General features: G+C 35.8%; 1 protein-coding gene across 12 annotated transcripts in view; it reads right to left on the bottom strand.

Moving 5' to 3' along the window:
- The window catches only part of TBL1XR1 (TBL1X/Y related 1), a 178,086-nt gene that overhangs the window by 9,726 nt on the left and 143,025 nt on the right, over window positions 1-25,335 (bottom strand). For all 12 annotated transcript variants that reach the window (XM_049628547.1, XM_049628548.1, XM_049628542.1 and 9 more), the window contains 12 exons: window positions 22,197-22,342; window positions 19,737-19,959; window positions 18,884-19,016; window positions 18,359-18,500; window positions 18,073-18,240; window positions 15,735-15,798; window positions 15,535-15,632; window positions 13,973-14,033; window positions 5,608-5,729; window positions 5,395-5,469; window positions 2,058-2,185; window positions 1,110-1,275 (listed from right to left, as the gene is read on the bottom strand). In XM_049628547.1, the coding sequence (XP_049484504.1) occupies window positions 1,110-1,275; window positions 2,058-2,185; window positions 5,395-5,469; window positions 5,608-5,729; window positions 13,973-14,033; window positions 15,535-15,632; window positions 15,735-15,798; window positions 18,073-18,240; window positions 18,359-18,500; window positions 18,884-19,016; window positions 19,737-19,902 (1,323 nt within the window). In that variant the 5' untranslated portion in view covers window positions 19,903-19,959; window positions 22,197-22,342. The remainder of the gene's footprint in view (window positions 1-1,109; window positions 1,276-2,057; window positions 2,186-5,394; window positions 5,470-5,607; window positions 5,730-13,972; window positions 14,034-15,534; window positions 15,633-15,734; window positions 15,799-18,072; window positions 18,241-18,358; window positions 18,501-18,883; window positions 19,017-19,736; window positions 19,960-22,196; window positions 22,343-25,335) is intronic.

Raw genomic sequence — 25,335 nt, 5'->3', positions numbered from 1 at the left:
ATGGGTATTGAGGCGGGCACCTTTTGGGATGAGCACTGGGTGTTGTATGGAAACCAATTTGACAATAAATTTCATATATTAAAAAAATAAATAAATAAATAAATAAATAAATAAATAAATAAAACAGTACATGGAGCATAAACACTAAAAAGGTGAGAAAATGAAAAAATTAGAGCAACTGGCTGTTTTCTCCATTTTTAGGAAAGGATCTCTATAAAGTACTGTCCCTACAAAGGTAGCCTAGTTTTCTGTTGTTGTTTTTAAAAGAGAGAAAGAGAGAGAGAGAGAGTGAGCGAGAGCGCGCGCGCACACAAAAGTGGGGGAGAGGGAGAGAGAGAAAATCTCAACCAGGCTCCACACCCAGCACAACCCCCCCCCCCCAGTGCAAACCCAATGTAGGGCTTGATCCCACGATCCTAGGATCATGAACTGAGCTAAAATCAAGAGTCTGATGTTCAACTCAAGTTATCCAGGTACCCAAAGATACTATAGTTTTAAATTTATTTCTGATAAGTCATTGTGTTGAGCCATACAATCTTATCCTTTAATACATTTTATTAACTGCTCATATATAGCTCCTTCAAAGACAACTCTTTTAGAAAATAAAGAAATTAGGGTGCCTGGGTGGTTTAGTCAGTTAAATGTCAAGACTTCAGCTCAGGTCATGATCTCACAGTTGGTGAGTTCCAGCCCCGCGTCTGGCTCTCTGCTGTCAGAGTGGAGCCTGCCCTGGATCCTCGGTGTCCCTCTCTCTGCCCACCCACAGGTGCACATGCTCTCTCAAAAATGAAACATTTTAAAACATTATGAAAATAAATAAATTATATCACTTATATAAACACGTATCTTAAACTCTCACATTTTATGTCTGCAACCTGTTGAGGAAAAAATAATACAATCTAAATTTATTTCTAAATTCTGGTCTATATCAGGAAAATACAACTTCAACTGATTTTAGTCTTTGTAAATTCAAAAAAGGTACTCATCTAGAAACTAAGAATTGAACTAATGTCACAAAAGGAATGACAACCAAAGGAGAGAAGAGTATATAGGCAAATGCTTATTAGTACCTATGAAACAATGTGATGATTTCAATCACTGAGACATACCTGTGTGTTCCAGATGTGCACACATTTATCAAAAGAACCGCTTGCCAGGTACCTGCCATCAGGACTGAAAGCCACACTGTACACAGGCTCTTGGTGTTTTGTCAATGTATGGATGCAAATTCCTCGGTCTACGTCCCATAATCTAACAGTAGAATCGAAGGATGCACTGACAAAGGAGGAAACAAAACAATTTTAAAAATAATGAAATATACCCAAGTCCCACCCACAATCTAGAATCATTCCTAGTAGCTAGACACAAATCCACAGTCATTCCTAGCAGCTAGACACAAATTCTTTATGAGACCAGATTGGCTATTAGGAAGAAAGTGTTGCGGAAGCAAAGCTACAATAGGAGAAAAGGCAGCTTACGGGCATCTCCAAGTCTCTAAACTGAAAAACAAAATGAGCTAAATTCACCATATTCCTTTCCTTTCCTTTCCTCTCTCTCTCTCTTTTTTTACGTAGGCTCCATGCCCACCATGGAGTTCAATGTGGGGCTTCAACCCACAATCCTGAGATTAAGACCTGAGCTAACCGACTGAGCTGCACAAGCACTTTTTTTTTTTTTTTTTACTAATTTTTTTCCTTTTTTTTCCCTTCCTCTTCCTCTTTAAATAATTACATTGATTCATCCATGGTTCTGAACAATGTATTGACAATATTTTTAACTTTATCTTTTTTTTATGCTGAAGAAATGTTATTGCACTATACCTCAATTACTTGGGTTTTAATTAATACTTATCATCAATAAATATTTGATAACTCCAGATATTAAAATCCATTATGGTCTGAAATAAGAATAAAACTCTGGGTTTAAAGGTTTCCATCAAAAAATTATTCCTGCAGGATACGATCCCATTTCATGAACTCTTTCCTAACTTTGTCATATGTATTAGAAGCTTTTTTTGTGGCAGACTCATAAAAGGAGGAGTAAAACAGAAATATCACCTTGCTAACATAAGGTTGGCATTTGGATTATTTGTCCCTGGCCCTGTTGGACTCCATTTGATAGTATAAATTTCTTTATTATGTGCTTGCAAATCATGGACACAATTGTCTTGTTTCATACTCCATATCTAAGTAAAAAAGAAAAAAATATATAATTATATTTTCCCATACAAAGGGTACATTTACAATAATACTACTTTGCCAATCCAAACTATAAATAGTGTAACCAGAACAACGATTAGAGCTCAAGGGAATATTTGCAAAGAAATTAAAATGTAGTATTTATCACTCTTTTAAAAATAACAAATTAGCTTAAAGTCCTTTCCAAATGTTCACTACTGTGAGGCTTCAAGAATGAATTAACTGTAGTTCTAGAGATTAACTCTGAGAACTTCAGATAGTACAAACTTCAACATTGAGTAAGTCCCTTGGGCAATTATCCTAAATGTTTACGGCATTAGTTTTAACACTGTTCCTTAAAATAAATGATCTACATTATAAATTCCTCATAGAATTTAGAATCAGAAAATGCTTTGTAACAGAGAAGGGCAAAGAGAACTTGCAAATAATACGGTTCATGTATGACACCAAAGCACAGGCAACAAAAACAAAAAGCCAAATGGAAATACAAAATTAAAAAGCTTCTGTGCAATAACGGAAACAATAAAGTAAAAAGGAAACTGACAGAATGGGAGAAAAAATATCTGATAAAGGGTAATTTTTAAAATATATAAGGAATTTCTATAACTCAACAGCAAAAACTGTAGAAAAAATATCTGATAAAGGGTAATTTTTAAAATATATAAGGAATTTCTATAACTCAACAGCAAAAACTGTAACAATCCAATTTAAAAGTGGGCAAATGACTGGAGTAGACATTTCTTCCAAGAAGATATACAAATGGCCAAAAGGTATAAGAAAAGATGTTTAATGTCACTAGCCATAAGGGAAATGCAAATCAAAACAATGAGATATCATTTCACACCTGTTAGGATGGCTATCATAAAATAAAAAAGGTAATAAATTATCACAGATGTGGAGAAATGAGATCCCCTGTTACACTGTTGGTGGGAATGCAAAATGTTACAGCCACTATGAAAAAAAGTATGATGATTCTTTAAAAAAATAAAAATAGAACTACCATACAATCCAGTGATCCTACCTCTGGGTATTTATCCAAAAGAACTGATATCAGGATCTCAAAAATACATCTGTACTTGCTGTTCATTGCAATATTAAAAAGCCAAGCTAAGGAAACAACCTAAGTGTCCATCAATAGATGAATGGTTAAATAAAAAGTGGTATATACATACAATGGAGTATTTGTCATTCAGCCTTAAAAAAAAAAAAAAAGGAAATCCTGAAATACACAACAATATGGATGAACTGTAAGGACAAATACTGCATGATTCCATTTATACGAGGTATCTAAAAAAGTCAAACTCAACAGAAGCAAAGAAAAGAATGGTTCTGAGGGGAACCATGCTAAAGGCTGAGGGGAAAAGGATGGCTAACTAACAAGCATAAAATTTCAGCTCTACAGATCCACTGCACAATACTGTACCGTATGCTCAAAAATCTGTTAAAAAAAATATCTCATGTTAAGTTTTCTTACCATAATAAAACATAAGTTTAGAAAATGACTCCTACAGAACAAACCATGAAAGGTTAACAAAGCAATAAATTTAAAATCGTGAGAATGAGGCTTTCTTAAGTTGAAAACATACACGTATATAGATTTAAAAGTTATATTAGCACTGAGCAAAAATTAAGAGAAACCTACACTGAGAGCATTTCTGGCAAAATCATTCAATAAAGGCTTGGGTGGGGGGTAACATCTTGCCAAACACCAACACCAAACCCAACTGCCAACAACAACAACAACGACAACAACATACAAAAATTAGGTGCACTTCACATGTCTGCCATGTAACTAGTAAGAGATAACAAAGCAAAATCATAAATGTTTTTATATTCTAGATATTTACAACTCCATGTAAATAAACCCCACAAATGTTTTAAAACTTAATTCTATTTGACCTTTCAATGGCATTGCTACTGTTAACCACTCCCATCCATCACACTCCCTTGCAACATTCTTCTTTAAACACTCTCTTTCCATTTGGGTTATTCCTTCTTTTTTTTTCCTTCTAGAAGCTCATTCTTCTTGAGAGGGTAATTATTGGAGTTTAAGACTTTTTGTTTTTAAGGTTTCCCTGTTTTCTTACTCTATACTAACTACACACAGCTTCATCCAAGTCTTGGATTTGAATGACCACCCATCTGCAGAAAATTCCCAAATTTTTATATCAAGGTTGAAGTTCTTCTCTGAGCGTAAGACCCACCTGCCACCTCCATCTGCACGGCTCAAATCACTGTTCAGGCTTTGCATGATATTCTAACTCATGTGCCTTGTTCTCAGAATTTGGCTCTACTACACAATATTGATCCATTTCGTTTCTGCTTTAAAATTCTGACCTTTTATTATTGTTAGGACAAAAACCTCTCCAACACTTTCTAGTTCAAACTCCTAACTGCAACTCAGTAGGCTCTCCAGCCACTGGCCTTCTTTCATTTCCACTTATGCGCCATACTCTGTTCACAGAGACGAGAGCATTAAGAAAAGCCTTTTTACTAGCAATGTTTGCAAGGGAGCCCAGGCTTGAGAAAAATTGTGTAACTAAAAACACAGCAGGTACTTAACGAAAAAAACCCACCAGGTTACCAAGGTTACATTTAGTCTGTTCACAGGAGGAAAAGCAGTTTTCCTTCATGATTATCCCATCTGTAAGGGTCATCACGCCTGTAGCCACTGACATTACAAAGTTAAAGATAAATTTATTTTCACAAGAGTTAGTATTTTGTAGGAAAGGGCTCAAAGTTTCATTAATATTGGAGATTAGTATTAGGTTGTTCTTTATCTCAAAATGCTTTTTTTCTCTAAATGTGACTGTGCATAGCTGCAAGGTGATAGTTTTGCTTTTAGTCACATTGACAAGAAAAACATAAATTCATGTCAAGCTGCAGATGTTGGCCATGTCAACTAGGCTCACTTACCGAGCTGAAATCAAGAGTCGGAGGCTTAATCCACTGAGCCACCCATGAGCCCCCACATATTATTTTAAATAGAATTTATTTGCCATATTTAAACACTTAAAGCATTTCACACAAAATAAAATAAAAAACAGTGATTAACTATTAAAAAGAAGAGTAAGTCCTGACCCAGGTTTAAGCATTCAATGAACTGTAAGAGAGACATCTTCAACAACCTTACCATGCCCAGAGCAGCCACGCTGCATGGCACCCCCAGTGCATTTCTCCCCACTATCTGAATTACCTTCAAAGTCATGTCATCAGAACAGGAGGCCAGAAGATTGCCAGTTGGGTCCCATTTGATAGCATTTACTTCATTCTAAAAATAACAGTAAATATTCACATTTTCATTTTATGGACTGGGTTGCTCTTTGGATATTAAACATATTTCAAAACCACTCTGTAATATTACTTATTCATCATAACCACTTTAAAGGGGGAAAAAATGGTTACTCACCGTGTGTCCCTGGAATGTTTTAATAGGTCTGTCTTGTCCTAATTTACAGACATGAATGCACATATCTGTACTACAAGAAGCAAAGGTGTTGTTGCTCTGCCAATCAACATCCAGTGCTGGTGCTGAAAAGGAAAAAGGGCTAGGTTTGCATTCATTCCACAAGCAGTGAAATCTAGGAGCTTTACTCTTAAACATGGTTGGACATTAAGCATGCTAATAGGAGCTTAAACATTTTATTCTATAGTTTTCAAGATAATATTTTTAAAAATTATGGTATCTAAGTATCATAAATATTAATAAATTTCAGTTTAGTTGTCTTGATGTGAGACCCAACCTAACAGCAAGTACACTGACCTGGTAACCAGATTAGGATTCCTGAGAGCTTGCTCTATAAACTACTAGCCCTGGATTCTTGGGATCTCATTGGTAAAAAATTAAAAGTGATGTCATTACTTCCTTTTATTTCTAAAATTCTCTGGAGTCTTCACTGGACAAGGAGGCTTGGTTCTGCCAATCTCTAACCGTTGCACCCTAAGCAAGCCACTTATTAAGCTTTCTTGCTATTTTCCTCATCTGAAAAAAGGGGATAAAGCCTTTTAAGTTTAGTACACAAGGAAACTGTGAGAATCAAGTGAGATGATGTGTGTGAAAAGTACTTTGTAAATTACAAGTTAGACAAATGTTATACTGAATAATTTCCATTATCCACTCAACTGTTAAGTGGAATATTGCACACGATTGCAAAAACATTTTATTCTAAGTGATTCTTGTCAAATACTGCTTAAAGTGGTTATCATTGAATTTAAAACCTCAGATGCCCCAAAGCTGGCCAGCTATTAATACTTATTTTAGCTCTGTGTGATTGGAGATTCGTTCTTTTCATTTCTCCCTGCTCCAAGGTGCAAAGGTTCTCTACAATTAGTAATGCAGATTAAGGTAATGATAGCAAGTAACGGGGTTAAACAATAGGAGCATACAAAAAACAATGGATTTACAGCAGTAGGGACACACTATGGCCATTAACCAAGAGTAGTTTTTACATTTCATTTGGCTGGGTGTAGAGATTAAAAGGTGACACATGATCAAAAGAAGACCTATGAATATAAAAATCGTAGAAAACTCAGATTTTAGTGTCCTTATAATAAAATTTTATTAAAATCTAGCTAAGTTCATTTGGTTACTTATGACCCATGGCTGTTTTGCACTACAAGGGCAGACTCAACTGGCTGCAACAGAAATTCAACAGCTTATAAAGCCTAAAAAAGTTCCTTTCTTGCCCTTCACAGAACAAGTTTACCATTTAGAGCAAGCACTCAGAGACAAGGAGAAAAATAGGAAAGTTGAAGTTAAGCTGTGTATGCCCATTACTGGAGACATAAAGAATTTAATAAAGTAGGTCAAAACTGGTACCTATGGGGGGGGGGGGGGCGAAAGCCACTTCCTCATTGTATGTATCTACGCATAATAGTAAATGGCTATTTTTTATACTGAGCATATTATAAATAGGTGTTTTGAGCACTGTTAGACTGATAGGCCAAGGAATACATCATGTGTAAGAGCTTACAACTATGGAAAAGAACAGCAAAAAGAAGAATTAAAGCATTTATGACTCAAAATGGAGAATTTTGAGCAACTACAACAAGACATTTAAAAAAAAAAAAAAAAAGGACAACAGGCAATAGTGAAATGGACTGAAAAACTAAAATCCAGAATATAAAGGAAGCTAATGGTAATATGACCAGACAATGTAGAACCATTAGGTTTGGGTATATTTCTACAATGAAAAACCAAGAATCAGGATATTACTTGGATTGAGTCAGTAAAGGAAAATAATACAGGCAAGAAAGAAATAGAACAGTTTAATAGAAACTTGCTATGGAAGGGGGTATGGAATTTGAGACTATTTGGAATTATCATATTTAATCCTCTCCCAAAGCAACCTTATGAAAAATATAGTGGGCATATAAAAATACGAACATAAATTCACCTTTTGTACAAAATTTTCAAATTATGAACATTCCCCCCAAATTAATGAAAAATAACAAAGTCACACATAATTTTAGCACTGGTGAGCGGAGTGAAGTGCAGAGCTATATTCTGTTACCATCATAAGGGAACATGACTATAGAGGTGTCTGCTATTCCCCTCCCTTGCATACCCTTTACCCGAACTATGTGTTGAATTTTTAGCTTCTGCATGTTTAGGTGCTATGGGTTCCCAGTGGCAAATTTCTTCAGAGAACCACCTTGTTCTGCTGCTGTCTCCATCTTCCTACCCCACAAGATGGCTGGTGGTATATAGTTGAGTTTGGGGGAGAAAGAGGGAGATTCAAAAATCTAGTATATGGTTCAAGATGGAAAACTCCAAGGTGTAACAAACAATTCAAAGCCTGGCCTGGATTAGGCTAAGGCCAGGCCCTCTTTTCCAGAAAATGCTCCCTTCTTCCGTGGTTCCCTCCTGCTTTCCCATTCTATTCTCTATAATTCCTCACTTGTTTCTCCTGAGAGTGTTTTCCTTAATACAGCACTTCACTCAAATCCCTTGCTCAAGGTCTGCTTCCAGGAGAATCCAACTTAAATCAGCCAGCAACAAAAAATACTTTGATCAGTACTATGATCCAAAGTATATCCAACTTTGATCAGCACTACGTATGAGCTCTGCTGCTAGTCTGTATGCATCACATCATCTTAGAGCATGTGGATGACTGTCCTGGTCGTTGTCTGCTTACTCTCAGGGCCATTCCTAACACACTCTGTCCTGCTATACTCTACACGCAGAGGGGGACTCTTCCAAATTACATATCCCAGACTCCTGTGCCTACTGGTTTCCAGATGGGTTCATACGGTGGAGGACACAGTCAAGAGATCACGGTCAAGACAGAGAAGACAGACAATTTTGTTCTCTCTCTTTCAAGGCTGGGTCTCTGGCAGTGGCAACGATTACTCACTCCAAGGTGCCTAGTCTTGCCAGATCGTTGTTTTGTTTTGTTTTCTTTTGTTTTTTTAACAGTTCTAATTCCCACTGGGCAGTGAGATCCTGCCTTCTCTATAGTCTTAGGTTTTCTGCAGTTGTTACACTCTGAGTTACTAAACATTCCTGTTTTTCACTCTTCCAACACCTTTTAACTATTTCCTTGTATTAAATTCCCCTTCTTGGTATCTGGTTTAGACTCTGTTTTCACGTCAGGAATTTGACTCAGTACCTACTACACTTTCATTTTGACACTAAATATTATTACAGAAGATATCATTTGAAAAATAATTTTAACAAACTGCTTCTTTGATAAAGAATTTGTCCTAATGTTGAGTGATGGGGAAAAAGGGCCTGAAAAGTCTAATAAACTTAGAAAACAATTAAAAGTATAATAAAATTCTATAAAGAATGCCAAGTATCTGTCATGATGCACCAGGATGTTATTTCTATGCAAAGCCATCTGCAAAACAGGAGATAGGAGGCTGACAAAATAAGAAGTGGCATTCAAATAAGTATACCATTAGGTTCAGAACAAAACAAAAAGAAACTGTATGGCCAGGTGAAGGTAATTGGGGGAAGCTGGGGAATGCTGCGACGTGAGTTGTAGTATTTATGCTTTGTGATATGCCTAGCTCACAGAATACAATAGTTACAAAATTGGGTGTAATCTAAGAACACATAGTTCCTTACTTTGTATTTATTCCTAAAATGAGTCTAGGTAATGCCAATCCTTTAGGATAGAAATGCATCTCTACTGGGCTCCTGGCTGGCTTGGTCGGAGGAGCATACAATTCTTGATCTTGGGGTCATGAGTTTGAGACCCATGTTGGGTATAGAAACTAATAATTAAAAAAAAAAAAAAATGCAACTCTAATAAAATGCATTTTTCTGTAAGTGATATGTGAGAGGTGTGTTTGCTAATACTGGTCTCATTTTATGTATGATAAAAGGGATAAAGAAAAGTTAATTAATTTGACTAGGGTTACACTACCCTTTAAAATCTTGGAGCTAAGATTCTAATTTTCGTCTTCTGCAATTTGATATATTTTTGTTACTCCCTCAATCCTTTGTAATTTAAAAATGTAATGAATGACCCAAACCTATGCAGTAAGGAGAGAAAGGCTTTTATTATTCATTTGCATTTTTTAGAAACAGTTATTAATATATAAATCACATACCATAAAATTTATCCATTTAAAGTGTACAATTCAATGAGTTTTGGTATATTTTATTATTAATTTTGATATATTGTGGTCATATTTAACATAAAATTTGTCATTTATTAAGTGTACAATCAGTAGTATTACATTCACAAGGTTGTGCAACCATCACCACTATTTCCAAAACTTTTTCATCATCCCAAACAGAAACTCTGTAGCCATCAAGCAATAATTCCCTATTTCTCCCTCCCACCACTGAGAACTTCTAATCTTTTACTTTTTGTCTCTGCATTTTTCTATTCTAGATATTTACTATAAGCACAATCATATGATTTGACCCTATGTGTCTGCTTTATTTCACTGAGCACATGTGTGAGATTCACTAATGCAGCATGTTTCAGAATTTCTTTCCTTTTTATGGCTGAATAACCCATTGTATGCATATTTTGTTTACCCATTCATCTGTTGGACATTGGGTTGTTTCAACCTATTGGCTACTATTGCTATACTGCTATGAACACTGACATACAAGAATCTGTTCAAGTCCCTGCTTTCAATTCTTTTGGAGATATACCTAGGTGCAGAATTGCTGGATCATAACATGGTAATTGTATGTTTAGTTTTTTGAGGAACTGTTGTACTGCTTGCCACAGTGACCATTTTACAAACCTACTAGTAAAGTATCAGGGCCTTAATTTCTCCACCCCCTCATGAACATTATTACTTTTTATAGCCATATTAATGGGTATGAAATGGTCACTCATTGCAACTCATCTGTAATCATGATTTATGTTTTATGCAAAAGTGTATATTGAGAAAATTTAGCACAGCAATTAAAATATGGTAACTTAAAAAGCATCGTAGACTTCTATTTCTGGTCAAGATGGAGTAATAGTGACAAAATTTACCTCCTGCCCAACGACCAGAACAAAAATGTGAAATAACAATTTAAGACACCAGACTTCAAGCAATGAAAGACAGTGGTTCCTGACAAAATGGAAACCAACCACCAATGTGCTCTTAAAAAATTGCCCAAGCTCATAAATTCGGGATGGGGTCGGGGAGGGGGGGGGGTGTCCAAGTCTTGGCAAAGGAAAGAGGAATCTCTCTAGGCAGAGATCAATGCAATTCCTGAGCTGAAGATAAAGCTGAGAATCTGGGGAGACCAAGATAGCTGGAATTCATAGGACATTACTGGAAGAGAGAGCTATGCAGACAGAGATGTCACTAATTAGTAGTTAGAAGTAAATTTATAGCACTAAATATCCATATCAGAAAAGCAGAAAGGTCTCAAATCAGTGACCTTAACTTCCACATCAAGCAAACAAAAAGCAAATTAGATAGACACTGAAAGCATGATACATAAAAGAATAAATAATTTATGAAATTCATCAACATTAATAACTCCTGATCTTCGAGGGACATTTTGTTTGGTTTGGTTTTGTTTGAAGTAGAGTTGGCACAGAGGCACACTGGTAAAACAATGCAAAATGAAGCCACAGACTCCAAGACAGCATTTGTAAATACCTGATAAACTTGTTCCCAGAATAAAGAACTCACAACACTCAGTAATAAGAAAACAATAAATTAAAGGTCCAAAGATTTGAACAGACACTTCACCAAATAAGATCTACAGATGGTAAACAGTACATGACAAGATGCTCAACATCATTAGTCGTTAGAAAATGCAAACTAAGCCACAGTGGAATACCAATACCCACTGATTAGAGTGGCTCAAATTAATGACACTGACCACTTATCAAGTACTGCAAGGACATGGAGGGACTAGAATATCCACCTCTGGTGCAAATGTAAACCAGTTTGGAAAATGTAAACTTTGGAAAACCAGTTCAGCTGTTTATTAACAAGTTAAACATATAACTTCCTGTATGATCTAGCTTTTCTATTCTTAGATATTTACATGGAACAAATGAAAGCATGAGTCCACATAAGACCTGCACATGAATATTGATACCAGTTTTATTTATGTAGCCCAAAAAATTGGAAACAACCCAAATTTGCTTCAACAGGTAAATGGATAAACTGTGGTGTATCCATACAATGGAATATCAATCATCAACTGAAGGGAATGCAAAACAATTATACAGAGGGAAAGAAGCCAGATGAAAAGAGAATACATACGGTGTGATTCCGTTTACATAATGTAAACGAACATGTGGTGAAGAAAGGCCATGAGTGGCTTTGTCTGGGCATAGAGGGGAGAGATCACAAAGGTGCAGGAGGAAACTTCTGAAACTAACAGGTGTATTCATTATCTGAAGTGTGGTGATGGTTTCAATGGTATATGCATATGTCAAAACATATCAAATTGCACAATTTAACTGTGTATAGCTCATTTTATGACAATTATACTTCAATAAAGCTGTTTAAAAAGACAAAAATGCATGGCAAGAAAGAATATCATGGGTAAAAAGCCTATTTAACTTGTAAAATGACTTCAATGCCACCTACCTCATCAGCTTGTAGCCAGGACTGAAGGGAATCATGTATACTACTAAGGGCACCATCTCTAACACAAAGGTGGTTTAGGTTACATAGTAGCTAGTAACAGTACCAAACACTTAACTTATTTCAACTTTTCATCACTCTTAGGAGGCAGGAGAAACTTTTAAGTGGAAGAGCCAGAGGCCTAAGAGAAATCTATCTGGGTGAAGATTAGAAACAAAGGTGAAAAGGAAGTAAAACAGGTAAACAAAAACTGATGTGTAAATGTGGTAAGCTTTAATCAAACTGAATTGTTTAAAATGATGCTTGCAAAATTATGTTACCTAGGTACTACAGAACAGTCATTTTTGTACCTTATTTGGCTTGTTTAGTCACACTAAATAGAAAAGACAAAAAGCCAAAATGTCAGAAGCTGTTTTAATTTTAAAGGTGATGCTGTGCTACTGGCTATGTGTGAAAAGGATGTCACCAAAGATTTGAAAATAACCAGTTACCTTCAGTTACCTTTCAAAACAAAACTCTTCCCAATCACAACAAAATCATCAAAGCAGCAGTTAAATCAAGTAAAATAGTAACACTACTGTTCTAATACAGCTGACCCTTGAACCACACAAGGGTTAGGGGCCTGACCTACCCCCTCCACATGCGGTTGAAAATCCTCATGTTAACTTTTGACTTTTCCAAAACTTAACTACTAATAGCCTAATTGTTGACCAAAGGCCTTATCAATTAATATAAACAGTCAATTAACACATATTTTGTATGTTGTATGAATTTTATACTGTATTCTTAGAATAAAAAGCTAGAGAGAAGAAAATGCTAAGAAAATAATAATAAAAAAGAAAATAAATTTACAGTATTGCAACTGTATTTACTGGGGAAAAAAAAAAAAAAAAAAAACACGTATATAAGTGGACCTGCACAGTTCAAACCTGTGTTGTTAACAAGGGTCAACTGTAGTTATTAGGCATCTTGTTTAATATTAGTAATTATCATCAGGAAACTCCCTGAGAAAAGCACAAAGCCAGGGAGAGCTGGTACTAAAATCCAGCCGTGTCCACTCATCAAGTTGTATACCTGGTGCATGGCTATGTATCAAGGAGGTAGGAGCACAGAATGTTGGTGGGGTGGGGGTGGGGGGTGGGAGAGGTCAGCTCAGAGTTACTGTATTTAAGTGTCAAATTATTTTTTAGAAGAGAAATCCATCCAAAGTACCAAAGTTCCAACAATGCTTGGAAAACCTATTTTTTTTTAATTTCATGTACACAGGAGGACCGATTTAGAAATGAGTCCAAAATGAGAAATGACAACACCTTAATTTGTATGAGTTTATACATTATTTTCCTAAACATTATTTAGTTTTATCCTCATAACAAATAAGTATAATTATAATCCTTCATTTATAGAGAAAATGAGGCTCAGAAAGTTTAAATGACTTCCTCAGTCTTAAAGCTTGTTAAGTGGGGGTGGAACTGCCATTCAAACTTAGACCGCCTGATTAAAAAATCTATGTTTTCACCATTAAATAATACTGATCTAATTGCACTAGGCTGCAAACGCTTTTTTAACGGTACATTTCACAGAAAACGTTTGATGATCCCCTGACAATTAACAATCTGAAAGTCATGGAACATCAACTCTTCAAAGGACTAGTAACAAGATTGATATTTGATATTTCAAGATTTTAAGTAAATTATATCCCTTTATAAGTTTAATTAGAAAAACAGAAGAAAGCTCCAGTTCTCATGGAAATTGTGAAGATTTACCTGAATGAAAAGGAAACTGCTGCTTGGCCTCACCAGTATGTGCATCCCAAATAATTGTAGTCTAAGATAGAAAAGAAAAGGAAAATATATTAAGAGTAATGTTAAAAGGTGTTTATGACAGATGCATACATAAGATGCCTAACTATGTTAAAGCAATGGGAAATGTCAAAGTGAATTTAATTTTTAACATTTACTTTATCCCCAATAGTACGAGAGTATATTTCATTTTTTGGTGGGGGGAAAATGACTATTAAGTAGTTTCAGTTTCCCCTGGTGATTTTTCATCAGTCAACTTACTTCAAATAATTATTATCTGTCTACAAAATACCAGACATTATATTACAATGCTTTAGAAACTCAATTGCAATAGCGTATTTAGTGTAAAAAATTTTTCTACCTTTTTAGCTATTAGGAGGCAAATTCTTGGTTAATAAAGTCATCAGCCAATTCTCAATACTAAGATTTTTAAAGCTCACATTTATACATTACGGCAGCTTGAATTTTGACAAGATTGAAGACAACGTCTTGTATAGTATATGCAAGTATGACAAATAAATCTGAGTGGATATATATTCAGAACTCCTTTAAACACCCTCCCATTACTAGTGTAACTCTGGGGATGTAAAGCATCATACAGTGGCAATGGTTATTAATGGAACTTTTCCCTCCTATTCCTGGCCTCCTTTACTTTCCTTCCTTTTTTTTTTTTTTTTCTCTCTACTTCTGACAACTCATTCAGTTAACTATGATCATATACTTTCCTGGATTAAAATAATCTTTTATTTTTTTTTGAGACAGACAGACAGAGAGAGAGAGAGAGAGAGAGAGAGAGAGAGACAGCGAGCGAGCACGAGTGGGGGAGGGTCAGAGAGCCAGGGAGACACAGAATCCAAAGTGGGCTCCAGACTCTGAACTGTCAGCATAAGAGCCCAACGTGGGGGTTGAACTCACAGTGAGTTCAGACCTGAGCTGAATGAAGTCAGATGCTTAACCTACTGAGCCACCCAAGTGCCCCTGGATTAAAATAATCTTAAACCTCTATTCACCTTGGGAGGTATGGTAAAGGGGCTGACCTAGGAAAATGAAAGCAAGAAGGCTGTATTTTCAACCTATCCATATTTTCCAGCCTAGCTAGGTGAAAAAAGCTGGAAAGATCCTGCATTTCTTACATTTTCAATTAAACACCCGCAGTTCAGCTAACAGACTGGCTCTAAGATTTCTCATGGAATCACTCCGGAGCTATTTTCATAGCTGAGATAAACTAGAAACAAGAGAAGGGAAGCAGAGTATGGGAGGTATGACATTCATTATTCCCACAAATTCCACCAAAACTGAGGCATGGTCACAAAGATAAAAAAAATAAAACAAATGGCATTTTTATGAGTAAATTCAGGAATAAGTGGATAGAAAATCTAAGAGCATTTCTATTATCATCATAAATTCATACCTGAATTTCCCATATATGAATGTTTTGTTGTTTATATGATTAGCAGAAGAAAATACTTTAGGTTATACTCTGTAACACATTAACCTTTATAAAACTTAGTTTAATGTTCTTTTACCTTGTCTACTCCAGCACTTAGGATGAAATTTCCTTTCTTATTCCACTTCAATGCAAATATAGGGCCTTTATGCTGCCCCAAGGTGCTAGCAAGGTTACCTAATATTTAAAAAACAAACAAACAAAAAAACCCATTAAAATTACTTCAAGCTTTAAACTTAGATCAACAACAATATATGAAAAGACAAATGCTTCATTTACCATCTTTAGTCCATATTCTGGCAAATCCATCGTATGAACCAGTTGCTAGAAGTGTACCTTCACTCTGTCAGAGAAACACATTTCCTTCAATTATATAATCCAAAAACTGCATTTAATTATTAGACTATTTCATATTTAAACCTTAGGAATAGCAGATCCTTGACATTCTCTGCCTCAAAATTTCTGTTTGCCAATTCCCAAACTGCCTATTTGGGAATGTTACCAAAGACCTACAAAACACCCTTTATTGCTGTGAAGCTAGTATTTATTTAATCAGCATTCAGTCAGTGTGTGAGCCTTATATCCAAATCTTAAGAATGACAGGAAGCACTCTGAGGCAGGACCATCACTACCTTTATGCGTGCTAGGGTCTCCAGTATTCTCATAGGTGCACATGATGAAAGATGGGAGTAGGGTGGTAGACTGGGAAGGACATCAAAATCATATAATAATGATTTAACAGTAAAAAGCAAAATTGGCTAAAACATTTTGTTATAAGTAGAAGTTTTTATATGGCCCTCCCTCTAAACCTTTTACTGTCTAAATGAAGCTTGTATTGTGTGTGAGCCAAACAACACTGCTGTTTCAGATGACCAGATACTTAAATATCACTGAATGTTTCTTTCCTTTGTTAATTCTTTCCCAATATGAGATCCTATTAAAAAAATAAATAAATAAATACAAGAAAAAAAAAAAGCCAGAAAAGAGCATAGGCTGACTTTATAGTTAATGAAGTGAGTACAATTGCCTGGAACTACTTTACCACAAGGAGAAATCCATACCAATTTCTCTAATCTTATATTCCCTCGCTGTGTCTGACCTTGATGAATGGTACAACAGAAGGACAGATCTACGGAAGTGCAAGTTACAGAGTGCATGAAACAGACTATTACTGGGATTAGTAAACACTACTGAAGACACAGAATGAAATCCTGCCTTACTCAAGTGCTTTCTTGATGGTGTTTGGAAAGGGAATTGAAAGCAAGAATCACCTTTTTTCAGACCTCTCAAACCATACGTTACGTACAGGTAAGTGAGAAACAAACAGATGCTGGTTCTAGAGGTTGTAGACTCAGTCCTGCCAGGAATTGGCTCTATGGTTCTATCTGAGGAAGAAGGAGCATGTTGAAACCAACAGCAAAAGCTTATTTCCAGACTCCACACAATGGGAAGTTTCTTTTAAACTACTGGTGCCCAAATGTCTTAGCTCATGGACCACTACAGTAGGAAAAGTATACTTTAAAGGATAACATTTTCCCCTTTTAGTGGAAGATTCAAGTTCATAGTGATTAATGCATGTTTGAAAAGTCCACACTTTTAAAAACAGTAACTTGCAGTTCAGAATCACCAAGCTCAACAAACCATTTGTTAACCATCCTTAGTATAACCTGTAAATTTCATTAACATATGGCCTCTGAACCAAATAACATTATCAAGGCAATAAGGCCTCTGACCTAAGATATAAAAATAAGGTCCCATTTGAGAAGATAATTCTTAGTCCTGACCCTACAACCAAACAATACTGTGACATGCTAAACCTCTTTTCATTTTTGTAATTGTTAACTTCATAAGAGGGAAAGGGTAAATATATTGCTGGAAATTTTGGAAGACAACACTAAAGAAAGGTAGCTATGAGTTTTGGGAGAATTTCAAAGAAACTGAAAACTTTAGCTGGAGCAATCATTTTTAAAGACAGACCTCATTCATTGGAATGAGATTTGGAAGATACTTTGGAAAGCTGCACAAAAAGCTGTCAAACAGAGGCCAGAGGAGGAAAGGGTGTTCATTTGCTGAGGAAAGGGCCACGAACCCCATTAAATGCTTGGTAATACTGAAATAGTCCAAGATGTTTCTTAGAATAGGGAGGGTAGGTAAAAAATGGATGCAGAAAGAAAAAGGCAACATGGAAAAGATACAGAACTGTAAAAATGCTAACTTTTCACAAATTAATCATGGGCATGAAACAAATGAAGCTGCTAATCACGTATGTGAAAATGAAAGGGTGAAGCTTTATCAACTAGGAGCTCAAACTTTCTGGTTAAGTCAGAACAGTCAAGTTATCTCTGAAAGATGTGGAATGACAAACAGAATCAGAGAAGTGTAAGACCGCTACAGTTGAATGAAGCCTGGAAGTGACCTAGACTAATGGCCCCTAAAAGGCAGGCAATCAAGTTTTCATCAGTTGATATAGCAAATGAGAAAAACAAGAACATGCTTTTTTAATGTAAATTTCTCTCATCCCCCAGCAAAGGACTTCGTAGTTAAGGATTTAGTACGTGCCTATTGTTGACTTTCATCTATTGACTCGTTTATACAGGTACCATTATCCCACTTGTACCTTCCACGTGAGGAAGATGATGCAGAGCGGGCCACCACCAGTTTTACAAAGGTTCTGCTGCAAGACAAACTGAAGAGCTGCAAGCTGAACCTCGGTCTGACTGCTGGAGGGCCAGTCTTTGTTTTTTTTAACACCACACTTCAGAATGGGGAGTCCTAGTTTGTTGTTCTTATTAGTGAAATTCAAAAACATGTGGACAAATGGACACAAGCTGCCATTAGTCTGAGGTTCAGAGAGGTTAAGTACATTAGTAACTACATTCATCGTGGTTAACAGTGATACTCACATTCCAATCTAGGGATGTCACATCCTTGTTGCTTGGGACATCTTGCCCCCCTTCTCGTATACAATGTCTAAGTACTAACTGCGTGGAGCCACTAGTGCTATTTTCACTAAGATTCCATATTCTTGCTGTTGAGTCTCCAGACCTATAAAGTATGCAACAGATTATTTACGATCTCATGACATTCTCAAGTATCCCAGAACCAAAGCAACATATTTATATGTTATTATTAATAAGACAAATAAAAACTAGAGTCTTAGAGATTTCCATCTCCAGGAGTATTCTTAGTCTCCATTTTGGGGGCCCTAGGCCACCTTCTTAAGCAGTTAAGCTTAATTAAAATTTCTAAGATTACTTCAAAGATTTAAACTTCTAAGATTCTTTACGAAGAAATAATGATTTACAAAGGCAAAAGGACCACAAAGAAGCAACAAAAACCTGGAAACGTAAGTAATGCTTTTATAAAGTGTGTAATAGTTCAGTACAATATTTTTAAAAATACATTTAGTTTCACTTTGAGAAACATACCCTGATGCCAAGAGATCACTAACAGGGTTCCAGGCACAGATGAAAACTTCAGATTCATGGCCCCGTAACACAACTGCTTTATTAGGGGGGATTTCAACATCCCCATCCACTTCCATCATATCAGTATGATTATCTATGTCAGCAGAAATAAGTGGAAAATACCAGTTAGGTAATATTACAACATCCTGAGGAGGAAAAATAATTCTTAACCAGCAAATACCTCCTTTATAATATGTAACTTTTAAATTGTTTTTTAACTGTCAGGTAATGGTGAAAATGCTTATATAGCACTTGTCACATGAGGACAAGTTAAGTATATCTTTAGTTAAGTATGACCATACTATTTTTAAAAGATAAAGATGAGTGTGTGTTTGGGGTGGGGGAGAGGCAGGGAGAAAGGCTGCAACAAGGTTAGAGCCAAACATGGCTAAAATGACAAAATGATCTGAGCTAAATATAATCCACGCCAACACTATTCTGAGTTTCTGCCAGTAGGGGTTGCTGATATCATTCATATAACATGAGAGGTGCCTTTCTATCTCCACGTCAGAGTTTTACTGTGTGTGTTAAAGACTGCATTACAAATTTTCTTTAGAAATCAAAAGCCGAGAAAATTTACCTAACAGTAGAAAATGGTTTCTAAATATTAAAAAAAAAAAAAAAAAAAATCCATGTAAGTAAATCTATCTTTCTGGAGCTTTAGGAACAGAAATCTGAATTGTGATATAAGATAGGGAAACAGTTGGCATAAACGAAACAGATGATGTTACTTCAGTTTAGAAGATGAGACATCCACATAAAAGCCAGATACTTCTTCTGAAAGGGAACTTTTTAAATTCTGATTTCAGCTCACTTGCTATAGTGTGTGCTCCATTCTCCTCCCCATTCGCTGTGTTTTCGCCATTTTTTGCAGATCCCTGTTGGTTTGTGGCAGCTGTGGCAGCTGCGGTGGCTGCCGCTTGTTGCTGTGCAAGCTTATCTCTGTAAGCTTGTTGTCTTGTTTGTACTACATCAGGCATTACGGCATCTATCAGTGACAGAGACTCTATTGGTCGACCATCAAACAAGGTACCATCCTGGATTTGGAAAATTGTGAGAAAAGAAATATGAAAGACAACACATTTAGGGTGAAGCAACTGCAAATAGGTGTTTAAATCTTCCTCCTCCTCTAGTTCATACTGTTAAATGCTGTCAGATAAAGCGGAGATAATGAAAGAATAAAAAGTAGGCCCAGATGATAAAATGTTTATTAATTAGATTCCAAAATTCCGTTAGCGAAAAGTAATGACCAATATGAAATAGTTCATACAATGGTAAGAGACTTGGTGCCACAGGAGAATGGATCCTTAAAACTAAAAACTTTTAAAATAGTTTTGTTGGACTCGAAAGCTTCCTGTGATTTGATTCAAATATTAGACAAGAAATAGACTTCAGATATTTGGCCGTATCTCATTTTACTAATGTTGAAATGGAAGCACAATAAGGTTTAAAAGACTTGTTGAAGTTACACAGCTAGTCAATGGCAACCGAGATCTCTTAACTGGTGCTATTCGAAGTGTGATCCAAGGAACAATGACACTACCATCACACCAGGCAGCTTGTTGTAAATGTAGATTCGAATGTACAGAATCAAAATCTCTAAAGGGCTCAGGAAGCCGTGGTTTTACCAAGCTCTCTAGGGTCGTCTTATGAACACTAACATTTGAGAAATACCATCATTTAACTCTGAGACTGGTGCTCTGTAATTTTATGGAGTTGCTATAATTTTCCAAAGCTCCTCTCACTGATATTAGGTAGCTCACAATTAATAAAAAGTTCTCCAGCAGGGGCACCTGGCTCGGTCAGTTAAGTGTCCCACTTCAGCTCTGGTCATTATCTCACGGTTCGTAAGTTTGAAGCCCTTATGTGCCTCTCTGCTCTCAGCAAAGAGCCCGCTTCTGATCCTGTCTCCCTCTCTATCTCTGCCCTGCCCCACCTCTCGCTCCCTTTCTCTTTCAAAAATAAACATTAAAAAAAATTAAAAAAAAAAAAAAAAAGTTCTCCAGCGGGCACAAGAAGAGACACAGAACAAGTCAGAAATAGAAACTGGGCAAATTAGCTGGGAATATGTGTATGTAAGGCCTGACTCACGTAAGCTGGTGAACATGCACTAACCGACAATCTACAGTGGTGTGATGGGGTGCTAGGAGTTACAAAACACAGCACCTCTTTCTGAGCTGTCACTTATAATGGAGTATCTGAGGAGTAGGAGAATTTATTTTAATTTAAGTAACTTAAAAATATTAATTCCAATGAAGATACATTGTAGAGTACTATATTACAATCTACAAAACATTTATTTTTCAGATAAAATGAGACTTTATCCCTGGCCACTGGTGGAAATTGTTTATTACCCTCCACAATACAGGACACTTTGGGACGGAAACTACTAAAAGATAATGAGGACACACTTAATTTAGTATTAGTGGATTTTTCAGTTATACAGATTAGGAAACAAAAATAATGAAATCAATATTAGTATACCACATAATTATACTAATGAATATTGATATAGAAACCATGGATGCTTGTTTTAAAAATACTTGTGAAAGGGAAGGGGGAGCATGTTAACCTCTGCAAACATGAAAATACGATGAAGAGCTCCACATATTATAAATCCTGACCATGTATGAAAATTTTCAGCTAGATAGACCAGGATTTCAAAACTTTTTCTGTGAAAGGCCAAACAGTAAATATCTTAGGCTTTGCAGAGCATAAGGTCTCTGTCACAATGATTCAATTATGCCACTGTAGCACAAAAGTAGCTAAGATAATATTTAAGTGAATGAGTGTGGCTGTGTTCCAATCAAACTTACAAAAACAGGCAAGCAGGCAGGATTTGGCTCATGGGTCATAATTGGCTGACACCTAAATTAAACCACCTATATATGGGCCTTAGGCAATAGTATCAAGACATGGCTTTAATTATAAACTGCCTTCCAAAATCAGGTATAAGCAAATAACCTGAGGTTTTGTAATTCTTCAGACCATCAATTATGGTGTCAGCATTCCACAGCAAAATGTAGCTGCTTTGAAGAAAATTATTTCTTACTATTTACTTATGAAACCATAGAAAGGGAAATAAGCCAGAGATGATGGTTCTTACAGTTGGGAGCCAACATGCCTTGCCTGTTCAACCTGACTGTGACATAAAGAACAACACCCTTCAATTGTGTCAACCTAGTAAAGCTAAAGTCAGATAATGAATGAACAAACAAGATATCAGACTTAAGGACATATTTAAGAGTTAGTATTTGAAATAATATTTCCTTACCTCATTAATACTAACTTCTGCCTCTACATACTGTAGACCTTTCTGGATGATAGAAATCAATGCAGCAGGTGGGACGAGGGCACCATTTATGTTAGACTGACTGATATGGCTTTCTATACCAAAGGTAAATGCTGAATGAGAAAATCCTAAAAGCAAAAGGAAAGGTATAAGAATTTATTCTCTCAGTAGCAACATGCTATAGGACACAAGTGAATGACCTCTGTAATCTTTCAAAATCATAATCCATCCATTTGAAATCCCAAACTGTTAGCTAAGATTAAATATGTTTTTACACAAAAGAAGTACCAAAATCCAAACATATGAACTTTTATATATTTCCCTTTTTTGCCTTAATTACATAAAATACCTTTTTGCCTTAATTACATAAAATACTATTTAAAACTTATAGTGCATATAAAATTGAGCCATGGCACATAATTTTCCTCAAAAAAATAGCATCAAACTTTAAAGTCAGGGGAAAAAGTCTTTGGAAATCATGGGAGTCTATTGCTTCACTCGAGATAATTAGGTCAAGATAAATTAAGGTGACATTTAATATTTCTGTAGTATATTTAAATTTCTATATACAAATTGTCAAACACCATATAAATCCAATATTTTGCAGTTTTTCAAACTTAGGAAATAAAAAGCCAATTAAAATTAATATAAAAAATGAAGATAATTTTTATGCTTAAATCTCACTGTATGCATGAGTTAAGTGCCAAAACACTTAACTAATTCTTTGCCACTTAGTAATAACCCATCTAAATGAAAGCTTTAGGAAATGAAAGTTGGCAAGTAAAAATCCAGTTTCCACCAGAAATTCTAAGTTTAATTTGAAATACTTAAACCCAAAACACATAATAAAAATCTCTATATGTTGGTCTTGCTTTTTATGAAAGTCAAGTCCAAACTCAAACATAAAATTCTAGTAAAATCACAGACCCAAGTGAGGTTATTCTCTTTACTAAAACATCCTTCAGACCTCATCATCAAATGTCATTAATGTATTTTAAACAATTCAATTACATTATATGAAATGTTAAGAAACTTTCATACTAAGTAAACTAAATGCATATGGGCTTACTTGTGTCTTAAACTGATTTAACCTATGTAATTAACTGTTGCCTAGCCTACCCTAGTTTTTTTTAGTGCCTATTCTTTGTCTTTTTGCATTTTGTGCTTCCACTTTTAGGCTTCTTGTGGCACTTATGAACAGTGTATAATAAAATACTCTGGACTCACAAAAAGCATGTGGCTAGGAAATATTTTAATTGGTCAGTAGACAAGGTATACCTAAAGTTGTCCTCCTGGCTCCTTCCTTCCCTCTTTGAAACACCTAGCCATTCCATTCCTGCAACCCACAGTGAGAAGTGAAAAAAGATTACTTGAGACTTTAACTCATGATTTTACCCACAGGCAAGATCATTATTAACCACATTTTTAGCTTAATTTGAGCTCACAGAGATGGCTAAGAAACACAGCAATGAAACTAAGAAACATATCAATGAAAGCGAGCATCATTCTGCATTGTCCCTATTAGGAAACTCAGAACTACCTGAATATAAGTAGATTCCAGGCTTCCAGGGTAGAAGGCTAAGAATAAAGGCCGGGAAGGATGGAAAGAGAGGGTAAAAGATAAGGCAGTGAGGTTGGAGAGTCCTGTTTTTAATTATACACACTCCTCCTTAAATTCTGCAGTAAGTCGTAAACAGGGGGAGCTAAACAGCCCAGTGGCTTAAAGATTTAACAAGACTTCAAGATGGACAATACCATGTATGGAGGGTCTACACCATGCACACATATATAGTTTTATTATTTTATAATCTGAGTCAGCAGATAGGAAAACAGCCATAAGAGGATAAGGATTTATTTTTAAGTTTTTATTTAAATTCCAGTTAGTTACCATACAGTGTAATATTAGTTTCAGGTGTACAATACAGTGATTCCACACTTCAGTACAACACCTGGTGCTCATCACAAGTGCACTCCTTAATCCTCATCATCTACTTTACCCATCCACCTCCCCTGATAACCATCAGTGTGTTCTCTATAGTTAAGAGTCTGTTTCTTGGTTTGCTTCTCCTTTTTCCCCATTTGTTTTATTTCTTAAATTCCACACACAACTGAGATCATATTAGGTATTTGTCTTTCTCTGAGTTAGCTTAGCACAATACTGTCTAGCTCCACCCATATTGTTGCAAATGGCAAGATTTCATTTTTTATGTCTGAGTATATTTCATTGTGTGTGTATGTGTGTGTATGTACACACACACACGCATAGATAGATAGATAGACAGATCACATGTTCTTTAAGAGGATAAGGATTTAAATCCATTCAGAGACGATGGAGGTAACTACTACATTCTGCTGCTCCTATGGAACAATTAAGTTAGAATGTAGTCAAAGATAAAGCGAAGACAGAGTGAGCTCCTGTTTACTAATGGAAAATAAAGGATTACATCATTGTTCGGTTTCAACTCAGGGTGCTAGAAAGTGGTGTTAGTACTGCATGAAACATTAAGACATCTCATTCACAACATTTTTAAAGTGTTGTGATTTTCATAAGCCTCACAAAATTTTAGCAAAGTCCATGACATTTGTACTCTCTAATTCACGAGTACAATTTAAACCATCAAAATCATCATATTTACACCCCGTTTAAATTAGAGTTCAAGCTTATGTCCAAGCTTGAAGAGTTGCAGGTAGAACAATGTCAATTTTCGGCTGAAATATTGCATATATCCTGAATTTGTTCTGTCAGACCAGGAGAGAAACTATCAAAGGTCCTTACATCCATCTCTAGTTATCACACATTGTGCTCACAATGTTCTCAAATAGTAAGAAAATAACTCTGAAGGGGTTATTAGCACTGTTTTGACACTTCTCATTAATGTCTACCCTAAAAATGGTCCATAATTAAAAACCCTCTGCTTCAATAAATGTGGAATTGAACCGTAATTTTTATTATTTCTAGTCATAGCATTATATGGCACCTTAAAATTATGTTCAAGACTACTTATTAAAAAAAATTTCTTAGTGTTTATTTTTGAGAGAGAGAGAGAGAGAATGAGCAGAGGAGGGGCAGAGAGAGTGGGAGACACAGAATCCGAAGCAGGCTCCAGGCTCTGAGCTGTCA

This window comes from Panthera uncia, chromosome C2, assembly GCF_023721935.1.
Source record: "Panthera uncia isolate 11264 chromosome C2, Puncia_PCG_1.0, whole genome shotgun sequence".
NCBI lineage: Eukaryota > Metazoa > Chordata > Mammalia > Carnivora > Felidae > Panthera > Panthera uncia.
The sequence above is the reverse complement of the archived record's forward strand: the minus strand, read 5'-3'. Positions and strand labels throughout refer to the sequence as shown.